This window comes from Aythya ferina, assembly GCF_964211825.1.
Source record: "Aythya ferina genome assembly, chromosome: Z".
Classification (NCBI taxonomy): Eukaryota; Metazoa; Chordata; class Aves; order Anseriformes; family Anatidae; genus Aythya; species Aythya ferina.
Genome location: NC_140299.1, coordinates 45,893,749 through 45,915,904, shown reverse-complemented (window position 1 = coordinate 45,915,904; position 22,156 = coordinate 45,893,749). Strand labels below are relative to the sequence as shown.

At 39.7% G+C, this 22,156-nt stretch overlaps 1 protein-coding gene across 4 annotated transcripts in view; it reads left to right on the top strand.

Moving 5' to 3' along the window:
• CNTNAP4 (contactin associated protein family member 4) overlaps positions 1-22,156 on the top strand; it is a 409,919-nt gene that overhangs the window by 125,898 nt on the left and 261,865 nt on the right. For 3 of the 4 annotated variants that reach the window (XM_084503723.1, XM_084503722.1, XM_084503721.1), the window contains exons 5-8: positions 15,483-15,686; positions 15,882-16,066; positions 18,094-18,237; positions 20,830-21,091. The exons of the other annotated variant lie outside the window; for it this stretch is intronic. In XM_084503723.1, coding sequence (XP_084359849.1) covers positions 15,483-15,686; positions 15,882-16,066; positions 18,094-18,237; positions 20,830-21,091 — 795 coding nt within the window. The remainder of the gene's footprint in view (positions 1-15,482; positions 15,687-15,881; positions 16,067-18,093; positions 18,238-20,829; positions 21,092-22,156) is intronic. 4 annotated transcript variants of the gene reach the window in all.

Here is a 22,156-nt window from a genome sequence, read left to right as displayed (position 1 = left end):
AAAACCGCTGTATTGGACTTTCGGAGGGCTGACTTTGAGCTACTCAGGACACTAGTTGGTGGAGTCCCTTGGGAGGTGGTTCTGAGGGCAGAGGGGTCCAGGAAGGCTGGGCGCTCTTCAAGAGGGAAATCTTAATGGCGCAGGAACGGTCTGTCCCCACATGCCCAAAGACGAGCTGGCGGGGAAGAAGACCAGCCTGGCTCAACAGAGAATTGTGGCTTGAGCTTAGGAGAAAAAAGAGGGTTTATAAGCTTTGGAAAAGTGGGCAGGCCACTAGGGAGGACTTTAAGGATGTAGCGAGGCTGTGCAGGGACAAAATTAGGAAGGCCAAAGCTCATCTGGAGCTCAATCTGGCTACTGCCGTTAAAGATAACAAAAAACGTTTCTATAAATACATCAACACAAAAAGGAGGACTAAGGAGAATCTCCATCCTTTACTGGATGTGGGGGGAAACTTAGTTACAAGAGATGAGGAAAAGGTGGAGGTGCTCAATGCCTTCTTTGCCTCAGTCTTTAGCAGCAATACCGGTTGATGTCTGGATACTCAGTACCCTGAGCTGGTGGAAGGGGATGGGGAGCAGGATGTGGCCCTCACTGTCCATGAAGAACTGGTTGGTGACCTGCTACGGCACTTGGATGTGCACAAGTCGATGGGGCCGGATGGGATCCACCCAAGGGTACTGAGAGAACTGGCAGAGGAGCTGGCCAAGCCACTGTCCGTCATTTATCAGCAGTCCTGGCGATCGGGGGAGGTCCCAGTTGACTGGTGGCTAGCAAATGTGACGCCCATCTACAAGAAGGGCCGGAGGGCAGACCTGGGAAACTACAGGCCTGTCAGTTTGACCTCAGTACCAGGGAAGCTCATGGAGCAGATCCTCCTGAGAGTCATCACGCAGCACTTGCAGGGTAAGCAGGCGATCAGGCCTAGTCAGCATGGGTTTATGAAAGGCAGATCCTGCTTGACGAACCTGATCTCCTTCTATGACAAAGTGACGCGCTGGGTGGATGAGGGAAAGGCTGTGGATGTGGTCTACCGTGACTTCAGCAAGGCTTTTGACACCGTCTCCCACAGCATTCTCCTCAAGAAACTGACTGCTCTTGGCTTGGACTGGCTCACGCTTCGTTGGGTTAGAAACTGGCTGGATAGACGGTCCCAAAGAGTCGTGGTGAATGGAGTCAAGTCCAGTTGGAGGCCAGTCACTAGTGGCGTCCCCCAGGGCTCGGTGCTGGGGCCAGTCCTCTTTAATATCTTCATCGATGATCTGGACGAGGGCATTGAGTGCACCCTCAGTAAGTTCGTAGATGACACCAAGTTAGGTGCGTGTGTCAATCTGCTTGAGGGTAGGAAAGCTCTGCAGGAGGATCTGGATAGGCTGCACCGATGGGCTGAGGTCAACTGCATGAAGTTCAACAAGGCCAAGTGCCGGGTCCTGCAGCTGGGGCGCAATAACCCCAAGCAGAGCTACAGGCTGGGAGAGGAATGGTTGGAGAGCTGCCAGGCAGAGAAGGACCTGGGAGTGATGGTGGATAGTCAGCTGAATATGAGCCAGCAGTGTGCTCAGGTGGCCAAGAAGGCCAACGGCATCCTGGCTTGTATCAGGAACAGTGTGGCCAGCAGGGCTAGGGAGGTGATCGTCCCCCTGTACTCAGCTCTGGTGAGGCCACAGCTCGAGTACTGTGTTCAGTTTTGGGCCCCTCGCTACAAGAAGAACATCGAGGTGCTTGAGCGGGTGCAGAGAAGGGCGACGAAGCTGGTGTGGGGCCTGGAGAACAAGTCCTCCGAGGAGCGGCTGAGGGAGCTGGGCTTCTTCAGCCTGGAGAAGAGGAGGCTCAGGGGTGACCTTATCGCTCTCTATAGGTACCTCAAGGGAGGCTGTAGCGAGGTGGGGGTTGGTCTGTTCTCCCATGTGCCTGGTGACAGGACGAGGGGGAATGGGCTTAAGTTGAGCCAGGGGAGTTTTAGGTTAGATGTTAGGAGGAACTTCTTTACTGAAAGGGTTGTAAGGCATTGGAACAGGCTGCCCAGGGAAGTGGTGGAGTCACCATCCCTGGAAGTCTTCAAAAGACGTTTAGATGTAGAGCTTAGGGATGATATGGTTTAGTGGGGACTGCTAGCGTTAGGTCAGAGGTTGGACTCGATGATCTTGAGGTCTCTTCCAACCTAGAAATTCTGTGATTCTGTGACATTAAGAAGCAGCCCAGGGAAGCAGTTGTGTCACCATCCCTGGCGGTCTTCAAGAAATGTGTAGATTTAGAACTTAGTTTCATGTTAGTTTCATGGTCTAATGGTGTGCTTTAGTACTAGGTTAAAGGTTGGACTAGGTAATGACACTGCTTAAACTGTCAAATTCAAGATTCAACTTCCTCCACATTTTTAGGTGCCAAGACTAATTTATCTATCTATTTATTTATTTATTTATTACTTTTTATTTTTTAATAAAAAAAAATAAATGGGGTTGAACTTTTTCATTTCCAGATGAACATTCATGTGAGTCCCCCCCTGTTTCTTCTCTGATAGAAGGACTGCATTCTTTCCTGCCATTGATCATCAATAACAAATAATCAGCTTTTCTTCTTCCTGGTCCTGTACCTTATGCATTCAACAACATTTATGCTTTATTCAATCTCTTGTTCACAAAAAAATTCCAATCTGAAGCTTTGGTTTCTCACTTGCCTAGAATCTAGACTTTCATTGTGTTCATTTACTCCTGTAATTTTCTCTATCACATCTTGCAACATACTTTATTTCTCTCTTGTGTGATATCCCTATTGTCCTTATTGCCATTGTGCAAATAGGAAACTTAAAATTCTCCAAGATAAAAAGAAGACAGTGTCTCTGTTATGAGTATATATATGCACAATGAGAACTTACACAATTCATTTTGTGGTGACAGTAACTGCTTTAGAGGAAGATTATGTTTTGTTTTGTTTTGGTTTGGTTTTATATATTTTATTGTACGTTACTTTTTTGCCACAGGATTGATCCTATAGAAAGATTATGTAAGAAAACAAGCAAAAAAACAAACTAATTAACTAACAAAAAAAGAAAAAAGAAAAAAAAAAAAGACAATTCGTTTAGCTTCTAAGAACAGTTTAAATTAAGAATATTTACTTCATATGTTATCTACTCTAATAAACTACATAAAGAATTTGATATTGATACATATATGTAAGTTTTCTTCAGGCTGGTTAAGATTGTGTCTGTATTAATGGTGTGAGATTTTTTAATTTTTTATTTATTTGTGTGTGTGTGTTTGTGAAGCGAAAATGTAGCAACCTCTTCCTTACGTCTTATCTGTTGCAAGTTGCACAACTAAAACTAAAACTACAAAGATGATGTGAGGTTGATCTCATTACTCCACAGTATGATACTGTGTTATACTCAAAAGAGGTAATTACTGTCTTAGTAAAATAATACTTACAGGACATTTTTTGGCACTGCTCTCAAATTCCCTGTTCTGTAATATACCTGGCAAATACATGCTTCATATCATCAGTACTAATGTTCTGTCTTTATCTACTGACTTCACATTAGTGATATCTTTGATAGACATTCATAGGATATAACACGTTATTGTAACATTAATATATTTCCATGTGTTTATTTCATTATTTATTTTTAATACAGGACACATTTATTTATAGAGGTTTTTTTTTATTTATAGAGGTTGCAAGGAACCTCTGGTTGTCATCTGGTCCAACACCCCTGCTCAGACCAATAGCCACCTACAGCCAGTAGCTCCGGGCCATGTGTAGATGGCTTTTGAATATTTCCAAGGAGGCAGACTCCACAACCTCTCTGGCCAACCTGTGGCAGTGCTCAGTCACTTGAACAATTAAGTGTTTCCTGATATTCAGAAGGAACCTCCTATGTTTCAGTTTGTGAGCACTGCCAGCTGTCCTCTCTCCGGCCACCAATGAAAAAGGCCTGGCTACATCCTTTTGCACCATCCCTTCAAGTATTTACATATATATTGATAAGATACCCCTGAGCCTTCTCTTCTCCAGACTAAGCAGTCCCCACTCTCTCAGCCTTTCCTCACCAGAAAGAGGCTCCAGTTCCCACCATCTTCCTTTACTTTCACTGGACACTGTTCAGGAATTCCATGTCTCTCTTGTACTGGAGGTCTCTGAACTGGACACAGTACTCCAGTGTGGCTTCAGCAGCCCTGAGGAGAGAGGAAGGATTACTTCCCTTAATCTGTTGACAGTGCTTTGTTTAACACAGCCCAGAATACCATGAGCCTTCTCTGCTGTAAGGGCACACCACTAGCCCATGTTCAACTTGGTGTCCAACAGGATCCCCAGGTCATAGAATCATAGAATGACTTGGGTCGGAAGAGACCTCATAGATCATATAGTTCCAACCCCCCTGACATGGGCAGGTATGCCACCCATTAGATCAGGTTGCTCAGAACCTCATCCAGCCTGGTCTTGAACATCATGAGTTCAAAATTTATGGTGACAGAAGGAAAAGTGCCACCAAAACCTCATCCCTAGAAATGGGGAAAGCGGACTTCAGGCTGCTCAGGGAACTAGTCAGTAAGGTCCCCTGGGAAACTGCTCTTGAAGGCCTCGATGTCCACCAGTGCTGGTCACTCTTTAAGCGATGCCTCCTAGAAGCACAAGATAAGGCAATTCCTAAATATCGCAAGTCAGGCAGGTGGGGCAGGAGGCCGGCGTGGCTGACCAGGAACGTTCTAATGGAGATTAGGCGGAAACAGAGAGTGTTTCGCTACTGGAAGGAGGGCCAGGCGTCATGGAAAGAATACAGGGATGCTGTTCGTGTTTGTAGGGAGAAAGTTCGAGTGGCCAAAGCACAGCTAGAGTTGAAGCTGGCTGTGTCTGTGAGAGAAAATAAAAAGGGTTTTTTTAGATATGTAAATGGAAAAAGGAGAACTAAAGAAAACATAGGGCCGCTCCTTGATAGGGAAGGTCTCCTCACAGACGATGACGTAGGCAAAGCAGAGACGCTTAACGCCTTCTTTGCCTCTGTCTTCAATGCCGATGATGGGCTTCGGGACCCAGGGTGCCCTGAGCTGGAGGACCGGGATGGTGGGGATGACAAACTCCCAACTGACCCTGAACGTGTGCGGGATTTGCTACTCCACCTGGATCCCTACAAGTCCATGGGTCCGGATGGGATTCATCCCCGGGTGCTGAAAGAGCTGGCGGATGTCATCGCGGAACCTCTATTAATTATTTTTCAACGATCCTGGGAATTTGGAGAGGTCCCGGTAGACTGGAAGCTGGCAAATGTTGTGCCAATTTTCAAGAAGGGTCAGAAAGAAGACCCTAGCAATTACAGGCCTGTCAGTCTCACGTCAGTGCCTGGTAAAATCATGGAGAAGTTGGTTCTCGGACTTATTGAGGCGCACCTGGGGGACAAAGCAGTCATTGGTCCCAGCCAGCATGGGTTTGTGAAGGGTAGGTCCTGCCTAACTAACCTGATTTCCTTTTATGATAAGATCACCCGTATGGTGGACCAAGGGAAACCAGCTGATGTGATTTTTTTGGACTTCAGCAAGGCTTTTGACACGGTTTCCCATAGGATCCTACTGGACAAAATGTCCACCATACAGCTAAATAAAAACATCATACGATGGGTGAGCAATTGGCTAACGGGCAGGGCCCAAAGGGTTATGGTAAACGGAGCTGCGTCAGGCTGGCGGGCGGTCACCAGTGGGGTCCCTCAAGGCTCCATTTTAGGGCCGGTACTTTTCAATATTTTTATAAATGATCTGGATGTAGGAATAGAGGGTATTTTGAGCAAGTTTGCTGATGACACCAAACTTGGAGGAGTTGTGGACTCGAATGAGGGCGTAAAGGCCTTGCAGAGGGATCTGGACAGGTTGGAGAGCTGGGCGATCACCAACCGCATGAAGTTCAATAAGAGCAAGTGCCGGGTCCTGCACCTGGGACGGGGAAACCCTGGCTGCATGTACAGACTGGGCGATGAGACGCTGGAGAGCAGCCTAGAAGAGAGGGATCTGGGGGTCGTGGTAGACAGCAAGTTGAATATGAGCCAGCAGTGTGCCCTGGCAGCCAGGAGGGCCAATCGTATCCTGGGGTGCATCAAGAACGGCATCGCTAGTAGGTCAAGGGAGGTGATTGTCCCGCTCTACTCTGCGCTGGTGCGGCCTCACCTCGAGTACTGTGTGCAGTTCTGGGCACCACAGTATAAAAAGGACATGAAGCTGTTGGAAAGTGTCCAGAGGAGGGCTACGAAGATGGTGAAAGGCCTGGAGGGGAAGACGTACGAGGAACGGCTGAGGTCACTGGGCCTGTTCAGCCTGGAGAAGAGGAGGCTGAGGGGAGACCTCATCGCAGTCTACAACTTCCTCGTAAGGGGTTGTCAAGAGGCAGGAGACCTTTTCTCCATTAACACTAGTGACAGGACCCGCGGGAACGGAGTTAAGCTGAGGCAGGGGAAATTTAGGCTGGACGTCAGGAGGGGGTTCTTCACAGAGAGGGTGGTTGCACACTGGAACAGGCTCCCCAGGGAAGTGGTCACTGCACCGAGCCTGTCTGAATTTAAGAAGAGATTGGACTGTGAACTTAGGCACATGGTCTGAACTTTTGGGTAGACCTGTGCGGTGTCGAGAGTTGGACTTGATGATCCTTAAGGGTCCCTTCCAACTCAGGATATTCTATGATTCTATGATTCTATGATCTTCAGGGATGGGGCTTCCACAACCTATCTGGACAGCCTGTTCCAGAGATTCACCACCATCTGAGAGAATAATTTCCTTCTAATCTCTAATTTAAATCTCCCCTCTTTTAGTTTAACCTTGTCTGATCATCGTCTGCCTTAGCAAAAATTTGTTTCTTCATCTTTTTCTATAAACTCCCTTTTGAGTACTGAAAATCTGCAACAAGGTCAGCTCGGAGCCTTCTCTTCTGTGGGCTTAGCAGGCCCAGTTCTCTCTGAGTTTCTACATAGGAAAGGTACTCCAGACCCTAGATCATCTTCATGGCTGTCCTCTGGACCTGTTCTAACAGATCCACATCCTTCTTGTGCTGGAAGTCCCAGACCTACATGCAGTAGTGTAACCCCTCCAAGTGGGGCCTCACAAGGTCAGAGTAAAGGGGGACAATCATCTGCCTCAACCTGCTGGCCACTCCTCTTTTGATGGAGCCCAGGATTTAGTTGGCCTTCTGGATTGCAAGTGCACACTGTTGGCTCATGTCAAGCTTTTAATCCATCAGAACCCACAAGTTCTTCTCTTCAGGGCTCCTCTCAATGATTTTTTCTCCCATTCTGTACTCATGTCCAGGATTGCCCCAACCCAGGTGCAGCACCTTGCACTTTGTGGTGGTTTTACCGTGCTGGGCAGCTAAACCCCACAACCTCTCTCTCACTCCCCCTCCTTTAGGTGAGGAGGGGGAGAAGTAAAGCAAAGAACAACTCACGGGTTGAGATAAGGATAATTTAATTAAAGGGAAATAATTATAATAATTAAATAAAGACTACCATGAACTAAACAATTTAACTAAGGGGAAATAAAAGGGAAAGGGGAAAAAAGGGAGGAAAACAAACAAACAAAATAAATGAAAGCTATATGGAAGTGCAGAGGAAAGAAATTACTCTCTACTTCCCACAAATGAGCGATGATTGACCACGTCCTTGAAGCAAGGCCTCAACGCACGCAGCCGGTGTTCGAGAGGAGGACCGACGTCTTCTCAACGAGAGCCCACCCCTCCCCTCTTCTTCCTGTTTCCACCTTTTATTGCTGAGTGTGACACCACATGGTTTGGAATATCCCTTTGATTGGTTTAGGTCAGCTGCCCTAGTGATGTTTCTCTCCTCACTTTTTTGCCCACCCCCTAGGAGGGTTAGAGAAAGGCCCAATGCTGTGCCACTGCTGCTCAGCAGTAGACACAACACTGGTGTGATAACACTGCTGTTCCAGCTACAAGTACAGAGTACGGCACTGTATGGGCTGCTGCCGGGAAAGCTAACATTCCAGCCAGACCCAGTACAACTTGGACTTGTTGAACCTCATACAGTTCATGTGGGCCCACTTCTCAAGCTTGTCCAGGCCCCTTTGGATGCCATCCCTTCTTTCTATTGTATCAATCACACCACTCAGCTTGGTGTCATTTGTAAATTTGCTGAGGGTGTACTCAATCTGCAAGAGTCCTCACTGTATTAAATGAGCAAGATAATGGTTTGCACAATAGTTTAGTTTAAATGTTTGTGTATATTTAAGATTATATTCTATATATAGTTACATAGAGAATCGTAGGATTGTAGAATATTCCAGGTTGGAAGGATCGTTACAATGATCATTGAGTCCAACTTCTGGAATGCTTATATATGGTTTATATAATAATTTAAATAATTTATAAATTATTATGATTACATAGTTTAAATTATTATGAATAATTTTAACATATCACTTATTTATTCATTTATGTGTTTATTTATTTATTTCCTCAAGGATTTGTTTAAAGCAATATTTATGTCTTGATTTACCTAACTTTTTTGAGCCTCATGTACCTTCTCACGTCTGCTTTCCCAAACTGCCAAGGGCCAGTGATCAGATTTCTCTCTCTCTCTCTTTTTTTTTTTTTCTTTTTTTTTTTTTTTTTTTTACTATAGTTGGTCAGAAATAAGGATACCTAGAAACAGTTAAAAATGACAGACAGTTTGCATTGTTTGGAGTCTTACCCTGTAGAGCATTAACTGAACTATTGCATTAAGTGAAAAGATCAACAACAAACAAATCAGCATATTCCAAAGGAAACTATTGCAACTAAAGTTTTTGCTCAAGACCACTAAAACATCTGATCATCTGATGTATGAGTAGGCTCCCAGGACTTCCAGCTTCTCAAAGGCATTTCATAGTTTCCAAAGATATTTTCACAGTTTACTAAGAATTTTGATATTATTGATTTGATTAAGACATATGGGAAAAACTGTGGGGGGAAAAAAAAAAAAAAAAAAAAAAAAAAAAAAAAGTTCATAAAGTTATTCAACCTTTTATATATATATATATTTATATTTGTATTTTCCTTATTTATACCCTGTGAGAAAACATTTCTTTCTGTGAGGATATCCAAGCACTGGAACAGGTTGCCCAGAGAGGCTGTGGTCTTCCACTCTGGAGATATTCAAAACTCAGGATGCAGTCCTGCAGAGCACTCCTGAGAGCAGAGTGCTCTCAGGTGACCCTGCTTGGAAGGATCATTGGACTAGGTGAACTCCAGAGCTTCCTTCCAACCTTAACCATTCTGTGATTCTGTGGAACACAGAAAGTGCATAGAGATTGATGTTCAAATCTAGAGGCTATTCAAAGCTGGTAGGTGTTAGCAAAAATGAAGCAGGAAAAAATTATGACACCTTGGGTATTTGGGCTCATTCTTTCTGTCTTGATAACACACACTTCAGTAGATCCAAGCTTTATCTCTCACAACTCTTTCAATTTATTTTTAGTCATTATGAACAGATGGTGGAATTAGAGCATATATGAGAAATTTTATAACAATTTTGCTCAACCTCTGTAGTCCTTTCACAATCTTCATTCACGCATTCTGGTGGGGAAGTTTGTTTCTGTTATTTTCCAAATTTTGCTGAGTTGATTTTGCTTCTTCGGAACTAGTGCTGCAGAACAGTGAACAGGATTTTAGAGACCAGGGATAAATGTCATTTATACTTTTGTCTCATTAACTTATAGCAAGAGTATATTCCCAAACAAACAAACCCTACTGTTACTATTACCTCATAAGAATATACCTATCTAGCTGATTTCTTATATACTTGACAATATACAAAGTTACATTATTGAACTTTTTATTGAAGTTATTAGACTTACATCCATTATTTTAATTTGAAATTGATAAATACTTTTACTATCTACATTCATTCAGTGACATAATGGAGTAAAATAGTCATCCTAGAATTTATTTTTTGGTAGAATGTAATATTTATTCATTGTACTCTTTATAAATCAGTTCTTCATACATTATCAAGATGTATGGAAAATCAAGGAGCTATATACTTCAGAACACAGCTGCATTCTTTTGGTAACAGTTCTTGAAAATGGAACATAAATAGCTGACTTTAAGTACTGTAGTTAATTTGAATGGAGTTCATTTCCATGGTGACAATTTGGAGAAATAAACACATTATATGTGTGTGTATGTGCATATATATTTATATATTTATACTCTTTTTTTTTTTTCTTTTTTTTCTTTTATTTAAATAAAATTAGTAAATAAATGGGGTTTTCCATTGTCTTGGAAAAAGTTAAGCAGCCAGCTGAAAAATAAATGTCTTTTACATCTTCATTTACTTCACAAATGTATCTTTCAAGGACAATTGAATTTTTCTTCTTATGAACTGCAAATACTCTATAGTGTTATCTGTTCCTTTGTGTTTCATTCAATTTGTAATGATTTTGACAGATATTCTTTTATATTATTTAATTGTTTCTGCTGTTAAGAGAATAGTACTTGAGGAAGAATGAGTGGATCCTGTGATTCTCATTGTGCAGTTTGTATCAGCAACAATGTTTCAGGTTTAACATCCTTAGGACACTCTTTGAGGATCAAGGGCTGCTAGGAAGAAGAGACAGGTCCACTTTACCATGTAGAGCAAAAGCATATTTTCCAAAAGAGTACCAAACCTTTTGAGAGCTCTAAACTAGAAATGACAAGGGAGGGAGATGATGACCCAAAATCAAGTGAAGTCACAGACTTGAAAAATAGAGGCTGCAGTGTGATGTGGAAAACATACCTTGAAAACAACAAACCAGGGCTCAAGAATGAACATCTCAAGTGCATGCACACAAGCAGGGAATTGCTGCTGTGAGGATGACATGATGGGGAATGTATTTGCCTGGGAAATCAACACAAGTGGACACCTCCCTGAAGTAACTGCATGCTAACATACACAACATAGCAAGCACAGAGAAAGAACTGAGGTCTTCACATGGTTGAGTACTACAATCTCATTTTGATCATAAACACTTGTTGAGATAGCTCACATGACTGGAGTGGTGCCATGGATTCATACAGGTTGTTTAGACAGGATCATCCAGGGCAGTGTGGAGAGCAATTGCCATTTATGTTACGAGAGCAGCAGGGATAAATGAATCTCTTCCTGGGTACTGTTGATGAGCTACATCAGAGTAAATATTGGATTAGATGGTAGACCAAACGTCAGCACAATGCTGGCATTGTGGTGGATGTCTGGTATAGACTGTCTGTTATGGGAGAAATGGATGAGGCCTTCTTCAGACAACTGGAAGAAGTCTTAGGTTCTCAGGACCTAATTCTAACTGGGGACTTCAATCACACTGGTATCTTTTAGAGGGAAAGCACAAAAAGGAATTAACAATCCAAGTCTTTTATGGAATTCTATGATAATAATTCCCCAATGCAGGTGTTCAAGCAGCTGACTAAATTATATTCTCTTCTGGACTGACACTTACAGACAAACAAACACTGATTGGGGACGTAAAAGTCAAGACATCCTTGGTTATGACAACCATGAGACTGTGATGCTCAAGATCCTGAAAGAAGAGAAGAAGAGAGACAGCATCACAACAGTCCTGATCTTCAGGAGAGCAAATTTTTTTTCATGCTCGGGGACATAATTGGAAACGTGACATAGAAGATGGTCACAGAAAGAAGAGAGATCCTGGCTGATTTTAAAGAATCATTTCCTCCAAGCCCAAGAAAGGTCCATCCAAACAGAAAATCAAATAAAGATCACTATGGATGAGCAAGGAACTTCTAAATGAACTCAGACAATAAAAGCAGTGGAAAAAGAGGTGGAAACAGTAAAAGAGGTGGAAACAAGGTCAGGTGATGCAGAAGGAGTACAGAGACATTGTCAAAGCATGCAGGGGTTTCGTTAGGAAAGCCAAAGCACACTTGGATTTGAATCTGTTAAAGGACATGCAAGACAATAAGAAGTGATTCGACAGGTATACAGCAGTAAAAGGAAGACTAAGGAAAATGTGGATCCACTGCTGAGCACTGGGAACAGGGGATCTGCTACTAAAAGACATGGACAAGGCCAAGGTAATCAATGTCCTCTTGAATATTTGCTGCTAAGTCTTGATTTCAGGAATCTAAGGTACTTGAAAGTGCAGGAGAAAAGTACAGAGCACAGGAGACCCTCAGTGGAGGAGGATCAGGTTAGAAAACACTTAAACAAATTTGAGATATGTAAACCAATGGACCTAATGGGGAGTGCCTAAGAATGACGATGGAATTGGTCAAGGTCAATTTGAGGTCTGCATCGTTTATATTTGATAGGTAGTGTCAATCAGGAGAGATTCATAAAAATCGTGAGAGCAAAAGTCCCAAAATCAACACATGGTATCAACATTGGTGGGGGCTGAGCAACAGCCTTGTCTTAAATCCCCTCAAGGGAGGGATAAAATGGTTTCCAACCTGAAGCCAGCAGAACTGATGGACTCACAAGCTAAGAGTAGCTGGATCCTTGTCTCTGCTTTGAGCAGAGTTAAGAATCTCCCTGTTGCCCCAGAAGTGCCCCTACACAACAGATACCATTCTCTGGGGCTCAATAAAGGAGTGGATGTCAACAACAATGGTAATGGTCAAGACCCAGGAAAGTGCAACTGTAAAAAGGTAGACCAACGTACCATTTCTTTAAGAACCAGTTTCATAAAAAAAAGTGTTGAGTGTGTTGATAAATGGAGATTCTGCTCTGAGAGGCATAAGGCACCCATTTGCCACACAGACAGTATCTCCGAAGAGGTTTTCTGCCTGCCTGAGACCTGTATTTGTGACATCACAAAGAGGCTACCAAGCTTGATCAAGCCAGAGGGACTATCACCCATTTCTGTTTCTTCAAGTAGGGACAACTGAGCCTTAAGAAAGAGGCTATGAAACATCAAAAGAGCCTTTATGTCCCTTGCAAAAATTCTGAAGGGATCAGGAGCACAAGTACTGTTCTTCTTAATCCTCCCAGCTGGAGACTGGGACCCACAGAGATGGCAGCATATGGATAACTTGAATGGGTGGCTGCATAGCTGGTGCCATGATCAAGGTTTCGGGTTCTATGATCTCAGGTGTGTTTTTGAGAGACTGGACATGCTGCTACAGGATGGGACACACCTAATCAAATGGGGCAAGAGTGTTTTGGGCAGAAAGCTGGCTAGACTCTAGCAGGGCTTTAAAGTACATTTGATGGGGGAGAGATGATGTACCTTTAAGTGTAGGAGAACCACTGAATGCCAATACTTTATAAATGGCAGGGAAACACATGTGAATCATCCCACAGGAATTAGGAGGGACTCTAAAAAGGTGACATGGCCCTTAGCCCAGCTGAAGTGCCTCTACACCAGTGCATGCAGCATGGGAAGCAAGCAGGAGCTGGAAGCGACATTGCACTTAGAAAATGATGATCTAATTGCTATCACGGAAATGTGGTAGGGTGATTCACACACATGGAATGTTGAAACAGAGAGCTAAAAGCTTTAAAAGTGAGACAGACAGTGAAGGAAGTGTTGCCCTCTATGTTAAGAAATGGATAGATTGTGAAGAGTTCCCTCAGAGAGACAGCCAAGTGCAGATTGAGAGCCTGTAGCTGAAAATTAAGGACCAGACCAATGAAGGACATCCTTTGGTTGGGGTCTACTACAGGCCACCCTATCAGGAGGAGCCTGTTGAAAAGGACTTCTTGCTTCAACTACAGGAAGCATCATGCTCAGAGACTCTCATTCTCCTGGGGGGTTTCAACCAGCCAGATGTTTACCAGGAAAACCATGTGGTGGTAAGCAATCCATGATTCATGGAGTCCACTGAGGACAACTTTTTCATCCAGGTATTAGACAAAACAACCAGAGGAGAAGCAGTACTGGACCTGGTGCTCACCAATACAGAAGAGCTTATTAAAGAGGTTAAGACTGGAGGAAGTCTGGGGTGCAGTGACAATGGCCTGATCTTGAGGGATATAGGCCTGACTAAGAGCAAAGTCAGCACCTTGAACTTCAGAAGAGTGAACTTCCAGCTGTTCAAAGAATTAGTGGATGAAATTTCATGGGACATGGTCCTTAGGATCACATCAGAGCTGGATGTGATCCTAAAAAACCCATCAAGGATTTTTTTTCCTTAGAGAACAATAACTCTCCATTCCCCTGTGTTATAATCAGGAAGGGCAGAAAACTGGCATGGGTGAGCAAGGACCTGCTGGTCAGACTGAGGCAGAAGGGAAGAGACAGAAATGCTTTTCAGATGTGTAGGGATGGGAGCAGGAAAGCCAAGGCACTGACAGAACTAAATTTGGTGAGAGATGCAAAGAATAACAAGAAGGGGTTCTACGGGTACACTGACCACAAAAGAAAGACTAAAGAGAGTGTATCACTTCCGACAAATGAAGACAGAGAAATGGTAACAACAGATGAGGAGAAGGCAGAGGTACTTAAAACTTCCTTGCCTCTGTCTTCAAACTGGTCAGACTTTCTCCATCTCTTTTGTCCCCAAACTCCCCAAAATTCCTCTCTAGGCAGGGGCAGGAGGAGCAGAGTCCCCCCCACTGTAAGCAAAGAGCAAGTTCAGGACCTCCTGAAGTAACTAACTACAAGTCTATGGGCCCTGATGATATGCACCCCAAGGTCCTGAGGGAATTGTCTGACATAGTCGCCAAGCCACTCTCCATCACAGTTTAAAAATCATGGCAGTCAGGCAAAGTCCCCAGTGACTGGAAAAAGGGAAATATCACTCCCATATTAAAAAAGGGTAGAACAGAAGACCTGGCAAACTACAGACCAGTGAGCTTCACCTCTGTGCCTGCCAAGATCATGCAACAGGTCCTCCTGGAGGTAATGTTAAGGTGCATACAGGACAAGGAGGTGATCTGACACAACCAGCATGACTTCACCAAGGGCAAATTGTGCCTAACCAATCTGGTGGCTTTCTATGACAAAGTAACTGTATCAGTCAAGGCAAGACCAACTGATGTCATCTACTTGGACTTTTGTAAAGCCTTTGACATGGTCCCATACAACATCCTAATCTCTAAATTGGAAAGATAGGGATTTGTTGGGTGGACAATGCAGTGGATAAGAATTGTCTTGATGGCCACACCCAGAAGGTAGTGGTCAATGGTCTATGTCCAGGTGGAGGATATTGATGAATTTTGTCCCCCAAGGGGTCTGTCTTGAGACCAGTGTTTTTCACTGTCTTCATCAGTGACATAGACAATAGGATTAAGTGCCCCCTCAGCAAGTTTGCAGATGACACCAAGCTGAGTGGTGTGGTATTACATAGGAACACAAACCAGAATCTCTTCTGTTTACCTTGCTTTATTATTAAGTGATAAAGACATCATTAGAACAGTCTTAACATTTAGACAAGAACAGGAATAGCAGAAACAAGCTACACTCTACTGGGCAGAGGTAAATCTAACAGTATCAGTGCGACTTCATATTTTATTGAAATAATCCACAACTGTTCCTTTTAGACATAGCATTATACATTATCTTTCATTTCTTTACTTCTAGGGTCCGAGGTGGTTGGTTTTGATGGGAAAAGTTGTCTAATTTACACATTTAATCAAAAACTCATGAGTACACTGAAAGATGTGATTTCTCTGAAGTTTAAGACAATGCAAAGTGATGGAATTCTCCTCCACAGAGAAGGACAAAATGGAGACCACATCACCCTGGAATTACTTAAAGGAAAGCTGTCCCTTCTTATTAATTTAGGTAACAGCTACAGTCTCATAAAGTTAATATATATATAAAATATAGTTATTAGATATTATTTTACTAAAACTTATTTTATTTCATTAAGCAGATTTAAATATGATAAACTAGCAGTATATGATAAACTAGCAGTATATATTTGAATATTTATATTTTTATATGAAATTAATAATTTCTTATTTTTCTTCTCTCAAGGTGACGATAAAACTCATTCTTCTAATACCCAAATTAATATTACCCTGGGCAGTCTTTTGGATGATCAGCATTGGCATTCTGTTCTCATTGAGCACTTTAACAATCAAGTAAACTTTACAGTGGATAAACACACTCATCATTTTCATGCTAAAGGAGAATTCAATTATTTGGCTCTTGATTATGAGGTGTGAAAATTACCTTTCCTTTATTACATTTATTAACTTTGTTATAGAAATGCAACAACAACAAGAAGAAACAAAGGGGATAGAGCTTAAGGAAGTTTTAATGGTTGAGACTTCAGGGATTTTCTACTTTGGAATTAACCAAAGAGAGACACTCTTAAATTATTAATATTGTGCTGGACCTGCAACTGAAAGTTTTTAATAGACCAACTTTTTCATCTCAGAATTCATTTTTTTCTTAAATATTTTATTTCAGTACCACTGAAAATGTGTTAAGCAATTTGTACATATAATTTGAATAAATTTATTTATTATTTTTACTTTAAAAATATTACCCTTTAATAAAAGCAATTAACCCTAGCTCTAAGTTATTATTCTTGGCTTGATGAAAATTACAAAATTCAGAACAAACCTGTGTCAGAGATGCTTGGGATAAAACTTGAATTCCTGTTAAATCCAGCAAATGTATTATGAAAGAAATCTAGTTTACGCAAATTGTAGAATGATGAAAAAGAGTAGATGTAATTTGCTGTGATAGTTTCCCACCTGTGAGAAACCATAGGAAACTACTATTTCAGTCTGTAATTTGAAGATGGGATGCATTATGTTTCCCCCTTCTATTTGCTGGAGGATATGATGATAGAGCATCATTTGAGCCTGCAGAATTGTATTCTTTTTTTTTCTCCCTATTCAATGTCTTAAGCAGTTAAGAAAAAGATTTCATGCTGTTCCATATCTGCAGTATCCTTTCTCAAGAATATCATTCACAAGATTGAAGTCATAATTTTGTTTAAAATTACTGAGTGTAAGCCACAATGCTAATACTTTGAGGATTACAACTAAATAAATAAATATGCTTGTTAATTTCAACTAAGTGGCTAATGTATCTATTTTACCAATATTATGAATTTATTCTTCCTCTCTTTCAGTACAAGGTAGAAAGGAAAGCAAAAACTGGAAAAAAGCCTGAAAATTTCCAAATGACTATGAAAAGCTGTATTTAGAATTGCATTTATTGCTACCAATATTTCTCAATTTAATAACTGAATGATGTTTATGCCATGATGTAGCTCATTCTTTATATATAGAATGATTGTAAGCATTAAGTGAAATTTCAGAATAAAAAGATAATTAGCTTCAACTGATCTTTCCTACAATCATTTTGAATGCCAAATGGAATTGCTTTGAAATGAGTGAGTTCGAAAGTTCACTTTACTGGTATCCTATGGTACCTAAGTGTGTCTAAGAGTGAAAAAATTGACCAGAGAATAGATCAAGTCATCTTTGTGGTGGTGCTTTTCTAATTTTATTATTATTACTATTTTTTAATTATTTAGTGTCTTGGGGATTTACTGAGACATACTGATATTTTTACATTTCTTAGCTTGCAATGGATTTTTATTTTTTATCAAATCTTACAATGTATTTCTGAACTTTGTTAAACCTACAGTATCATATTAAAGAATTGCACAGTCTAACTAACCATTCTGAGAAGAAAACATTACCTTTGCTTTGTTTTTAATCTACTCCAGACTAATTTAATTGATGTACCCTGGTTCTGTGTTGTGGTAGTTATGATTTACACATAGTGGAGAGATCAGCTTCAAATTTACTAAAGAAGCTAAAATACTCAGCATTGTCCAGCTGTGTCTGTACATACTGGACCTTGTCCTTCATTTTGCGGCTGTAATGGACCCATAAAAATGATAATTCTATATACGAAGTTACTGTAAAGAAGAAGGATCTATATATCTATATAGATATCCTATATATATTATATATATAATGCTTACGTATAACTTGATTTTATATATATATATTTATATATATATAAAATGCATATGTATAACTTGATATAACCCTATTCATGTTAGTCTATTCTTTTAATACACAAATGTCATACAAATAAATAGCCATGAAGTAGTGGATTCAGTACTGGACAATCTTTGACTTCTTCTCTTACATTATTAGTAACTTCTTTCATTAGAAAATTACTTAATAGTATTATTGATTTCTCTTCTCTTTCTAAGCTCAGCTTTGGAGGGATCCCAGTGACTGGAAAATCAGGGGCATTATCACGCAGGAATTTTCATGGGTGTTTTGAGAATATTTATTATAATGGAGTGAGCATTATTGACCTGGCCAGGAGGCATAGATCTCAGATCTCCTTTGTGGTAAGAGATTCATAGTTCAAAAAGAATAAATAATTAAAGTAAAATAAAATAAAATAAAATAAAATAAAATAAAATAATAATAACAATCATCATCATCATCATTAAAAAAGAAGAAAAAGAAAAATAAAAACACAGCCACTTCCCTATTCAACATGTTGATATACAGTTCTAATAAAATCCTTGTTGTTCAATTAAAGAAAAATCAATTAATCACCTATTTGGAATGTTTTATCTCTGCTGTTGTAGATATTCATCCAGTAGATTATGCAGGATACATTTTATTCTCAGATTTCCAGCTAATATTTAGGTGTGTGTGATATCTCAAAGTTGTATTATAACTCTCTGTTTTACATGTACAAGTAACATTCAGCTATACAAGATGTACCTAAACTCTTCCAAACACTGTCTTTCACTTCTGTACATGACTAGTAAAAACATCACCAGTACATTTTTAAAGCTATTGCTGAGGGTGCCATTCCATTCTGTTTTCTCTAGAGCATTGTAATTTGATGGATTAAGTTCTGCTTGTCAATTTATATTGTTCTTCTAAGAGCTGTAATTTAGGTTGTTGGGTTTAAAACATTTGTTGTGACACAGCCCACAGCTGTAGTAGACAAATCCCTACCATTTAAAGAAATGCTTTCAATAATTAACAAAATTCCTTCTGCTACAGAAGGTTTTCTACTAAACAAACAAACAAACAAATTGTTTTGTCCTTTGTTTCTTTTTTCTATTTGGAACATTCAGGGATAATCTCTGTTTTCACTATTTATTTATTCATCGATTTAATAACCAGCAAAAGAAGAGTTATGATGGAAAGTATCAGTTCAAAATAAATAACTAAATAGGAAATGTTATCAATATCCAAAATGTTTGATGTGGATTTCAGTTCACAAGATGAACAAAATCAGATCTGGTAGTCTGGCCAGGAAAAAAAAAAAAAAAAAAAAAAAAAAAGGATTGCAGGAAGTTAATCTCTTCTTTTCTGAACCTCATTGAAGCACTCCATAACTAGCTAAATTGATACCTCTGTATCCTGTCCATGATGATGATAGATGTTGGGAAGATTCTCTGTGGACTAGAGAATGAGAAACTATGAAATTGTTGGCAAGAAATATAATTGTTTTTATCTCAAATGACTGAACTCTTGTGCTACTCAAATCTATTTAGATGTTTTATAATGTATATGTGCCAGAAATTATCTGTGTTACTACAGAATCCCTATTAAACAGCCACTCTGCTGGTCTTTCAGGCAATTGTCCAAATAAAGAGGAGGGGGAATCTGCAGATGGAAATCTTTTAACCTTTGACGAAGTTTCTTAATCTGATGACTGCCTTTTTACTATGAGTCTGTTAAGTCAACTATTCATCTCTCTACAAATGAGTTTATTCATTTATATATTTATATATGTTCCTTGAAGGAAAAGAAAACAGATAAACTTTAATGCCTTGCCGTGCCAGGGGCTAGTGAGATTTTTTCTTAGATTGATTTTATAGTTTTATTCTATAAGGTCAACATTTTATGTGCCTTTAAAAGTTTAAAAACTGTTTGTGTTGAAAAGTTGTTAGATGTGCTTTAAATTCTAAAAAGTTTGTTTTATCATCTGTTTGTTTTGTCATCAGTTATCATCTGTACAGAACTACTTAGTTATGTTTCAAATGATGGCAAGTCATTAGATCATAGTACATGTTTTATCACTGTCAGGAGTCATAAAGTATTAACATACTTTAACACCAGACTCAAAAAATATATCTGTCTTCTTATTTATATCAGTACAACTGCAGATACAACTAAAGCTCAGAGTCAATGAACTCATCCTCAGATTTATTTAAGCACCTAAGAACCAGAGATTTCAGGAACAGTCAAGTACAAAATAAAGGTTAAATAATTAAATATTAATCATAATCTGATCCACGTGGGCCCACTGGAAAATAAATAAACAGATAAAATAAGAGATATTTTTTATAAAGTATGTGTTTCATATTTGTAAGTAGTAAGAATTTATATGTGTAATTTTCACTGATTATTTCTGAAAATGAATACTGAGCTCAGTGAACATCTCCAGCTGCATTGAATAGGAATGACTGTTACTTGGTCCAGAATATTTTTTGTTTTTCTCTCTCAGATTTAGCACTGCCATAAACACAGACCCACCCCAGATTTCCTCTCTGCATACAGGCATTCAGGACTGTATATTTATACAAAACCTAACATTCTGTGGGATTTCATCTGAAATTCAGAAATTTGTCAAGATCCTAATGCAATTTTGACTGAGCCAAAATAAACTCAAAGTGGTGGTGTTTAACTACTGAAGGTTCAATCACTTCATTTAAGATCTTACATCATTCACTCAAGGGTTTTTGCCACTCTGCTTGGGCAGCTATGTCTGTTCTTGCCAAAGAATCAGGTAAAAGTTTCTCAAACTGGTGATTTTCTTATACATTTGTACTTGGTTTTTTTTAGACTAAGACATTCAAGAGTGTTAACTTCTATGCCAAATATTTTGAAACTATGTTGTGTCAATGCAAAAGTTCTCATGACAAGTTTTACCTAAATATTCCTAATTCCATTCTTGTTTCATTTCTTTCTAGGGCAACATATCTTTCTTGTGTTTAGAGCCACAGGTGATTCCTGTTACATTTCTGAGCTCCAGGAGTTACCTGGCACTGCCTGGCACTTCAGGCCAAGAAGAAATATCCATCAGTTTCCAATTTCGCACCTGGAACAAAGAGGGACTTCTGTTATCTAGTAAAGTACATCGGTCTTCAGGTGGTTTCCTGTTATATCTGAGTGATGGAAAAGTTAAAATCAATCTTCATAAGCCAGGCAAAACCTTGAGTGACATTAGTGCAGGTAATAGAAATGAAGGAAAAACAACAAAACAAAACAAAACAAAACAAAACATTATTATGGAAAAAAAAAAAAAAAAAAAAAGAACCACGTTAACTAAAACCTGTGTCATTGACTTGGCTTGCAAATTAATGATTCCTTATTTATTTATTTATTTTTAATTCTTTATTTTCTTAGCGATTTGTATATGCTTTTATGGTTGTTGGTTTATTTTAACATTATTTTTTCTCAGTGATTATTTGAGTAGAAATTACTTGTAATAACACAGGCTGCGAGTTTAGTCCTTAATTTGGGTATACGATATGTACAGTTCATCTGTATAATCTAAGAAATGCATGAAGCAAGTTTTCCATTTGTGAAATGTAATCAATTAATTTCTTGCTCTATGAAGCTATTTGTCAGTGCATTTAAAAGGTATCAAGTAACTCTTTTTTATATAAAGTTATATATTAGTACATATATTTTGTTTTCTATTACCTAGAAGTCTCAATTACAGAGCTTTCTATTACCTACATATAGAAAACTTGCCAAACACCAGGTCATGTTCCAGGAAGCTAAGGGCTAAGGCAGGCCTGAGTCTATATTAAGAAAAAGATGTATAGAAAAAAAAAAAAAAATAAAAAAAAATGAAGAAGTTGAGGAGACTCAATAATTGAGAACCAAAGATTTTTTTATTTTTTTTTTGTAGTTAATCACTGAATTGAGATTAGATCATATGTTCTTAATAGTGTGTGTTGCAAAATAGCCTTCAGGGTGGAGCTGAGATTTTCAGCGAGCAATAGTCTTGTTCTGACTATTTCCCCACTGGAAAACTAATAGTATGTTTCAAGCCATGTGAAAGCAGGACAGTGTCAGCTGAGAAAGTCTTCATATTCTATGACTCTTTCAAAAAATGGAGAGAAGCAGTACCATGTAATAATATTAATACCTAGCATTGTTTTGTCAGCAGTATATTCTCCTCAGAATTCCAGCTGCTCATTCTTTGTGTAAACAAACTGAGTTTAAACTTTTTGTTATAGAGGGGTAAAATAGTAGTGCCAGAATGAGTTCTTACACAGGATAGGTAAG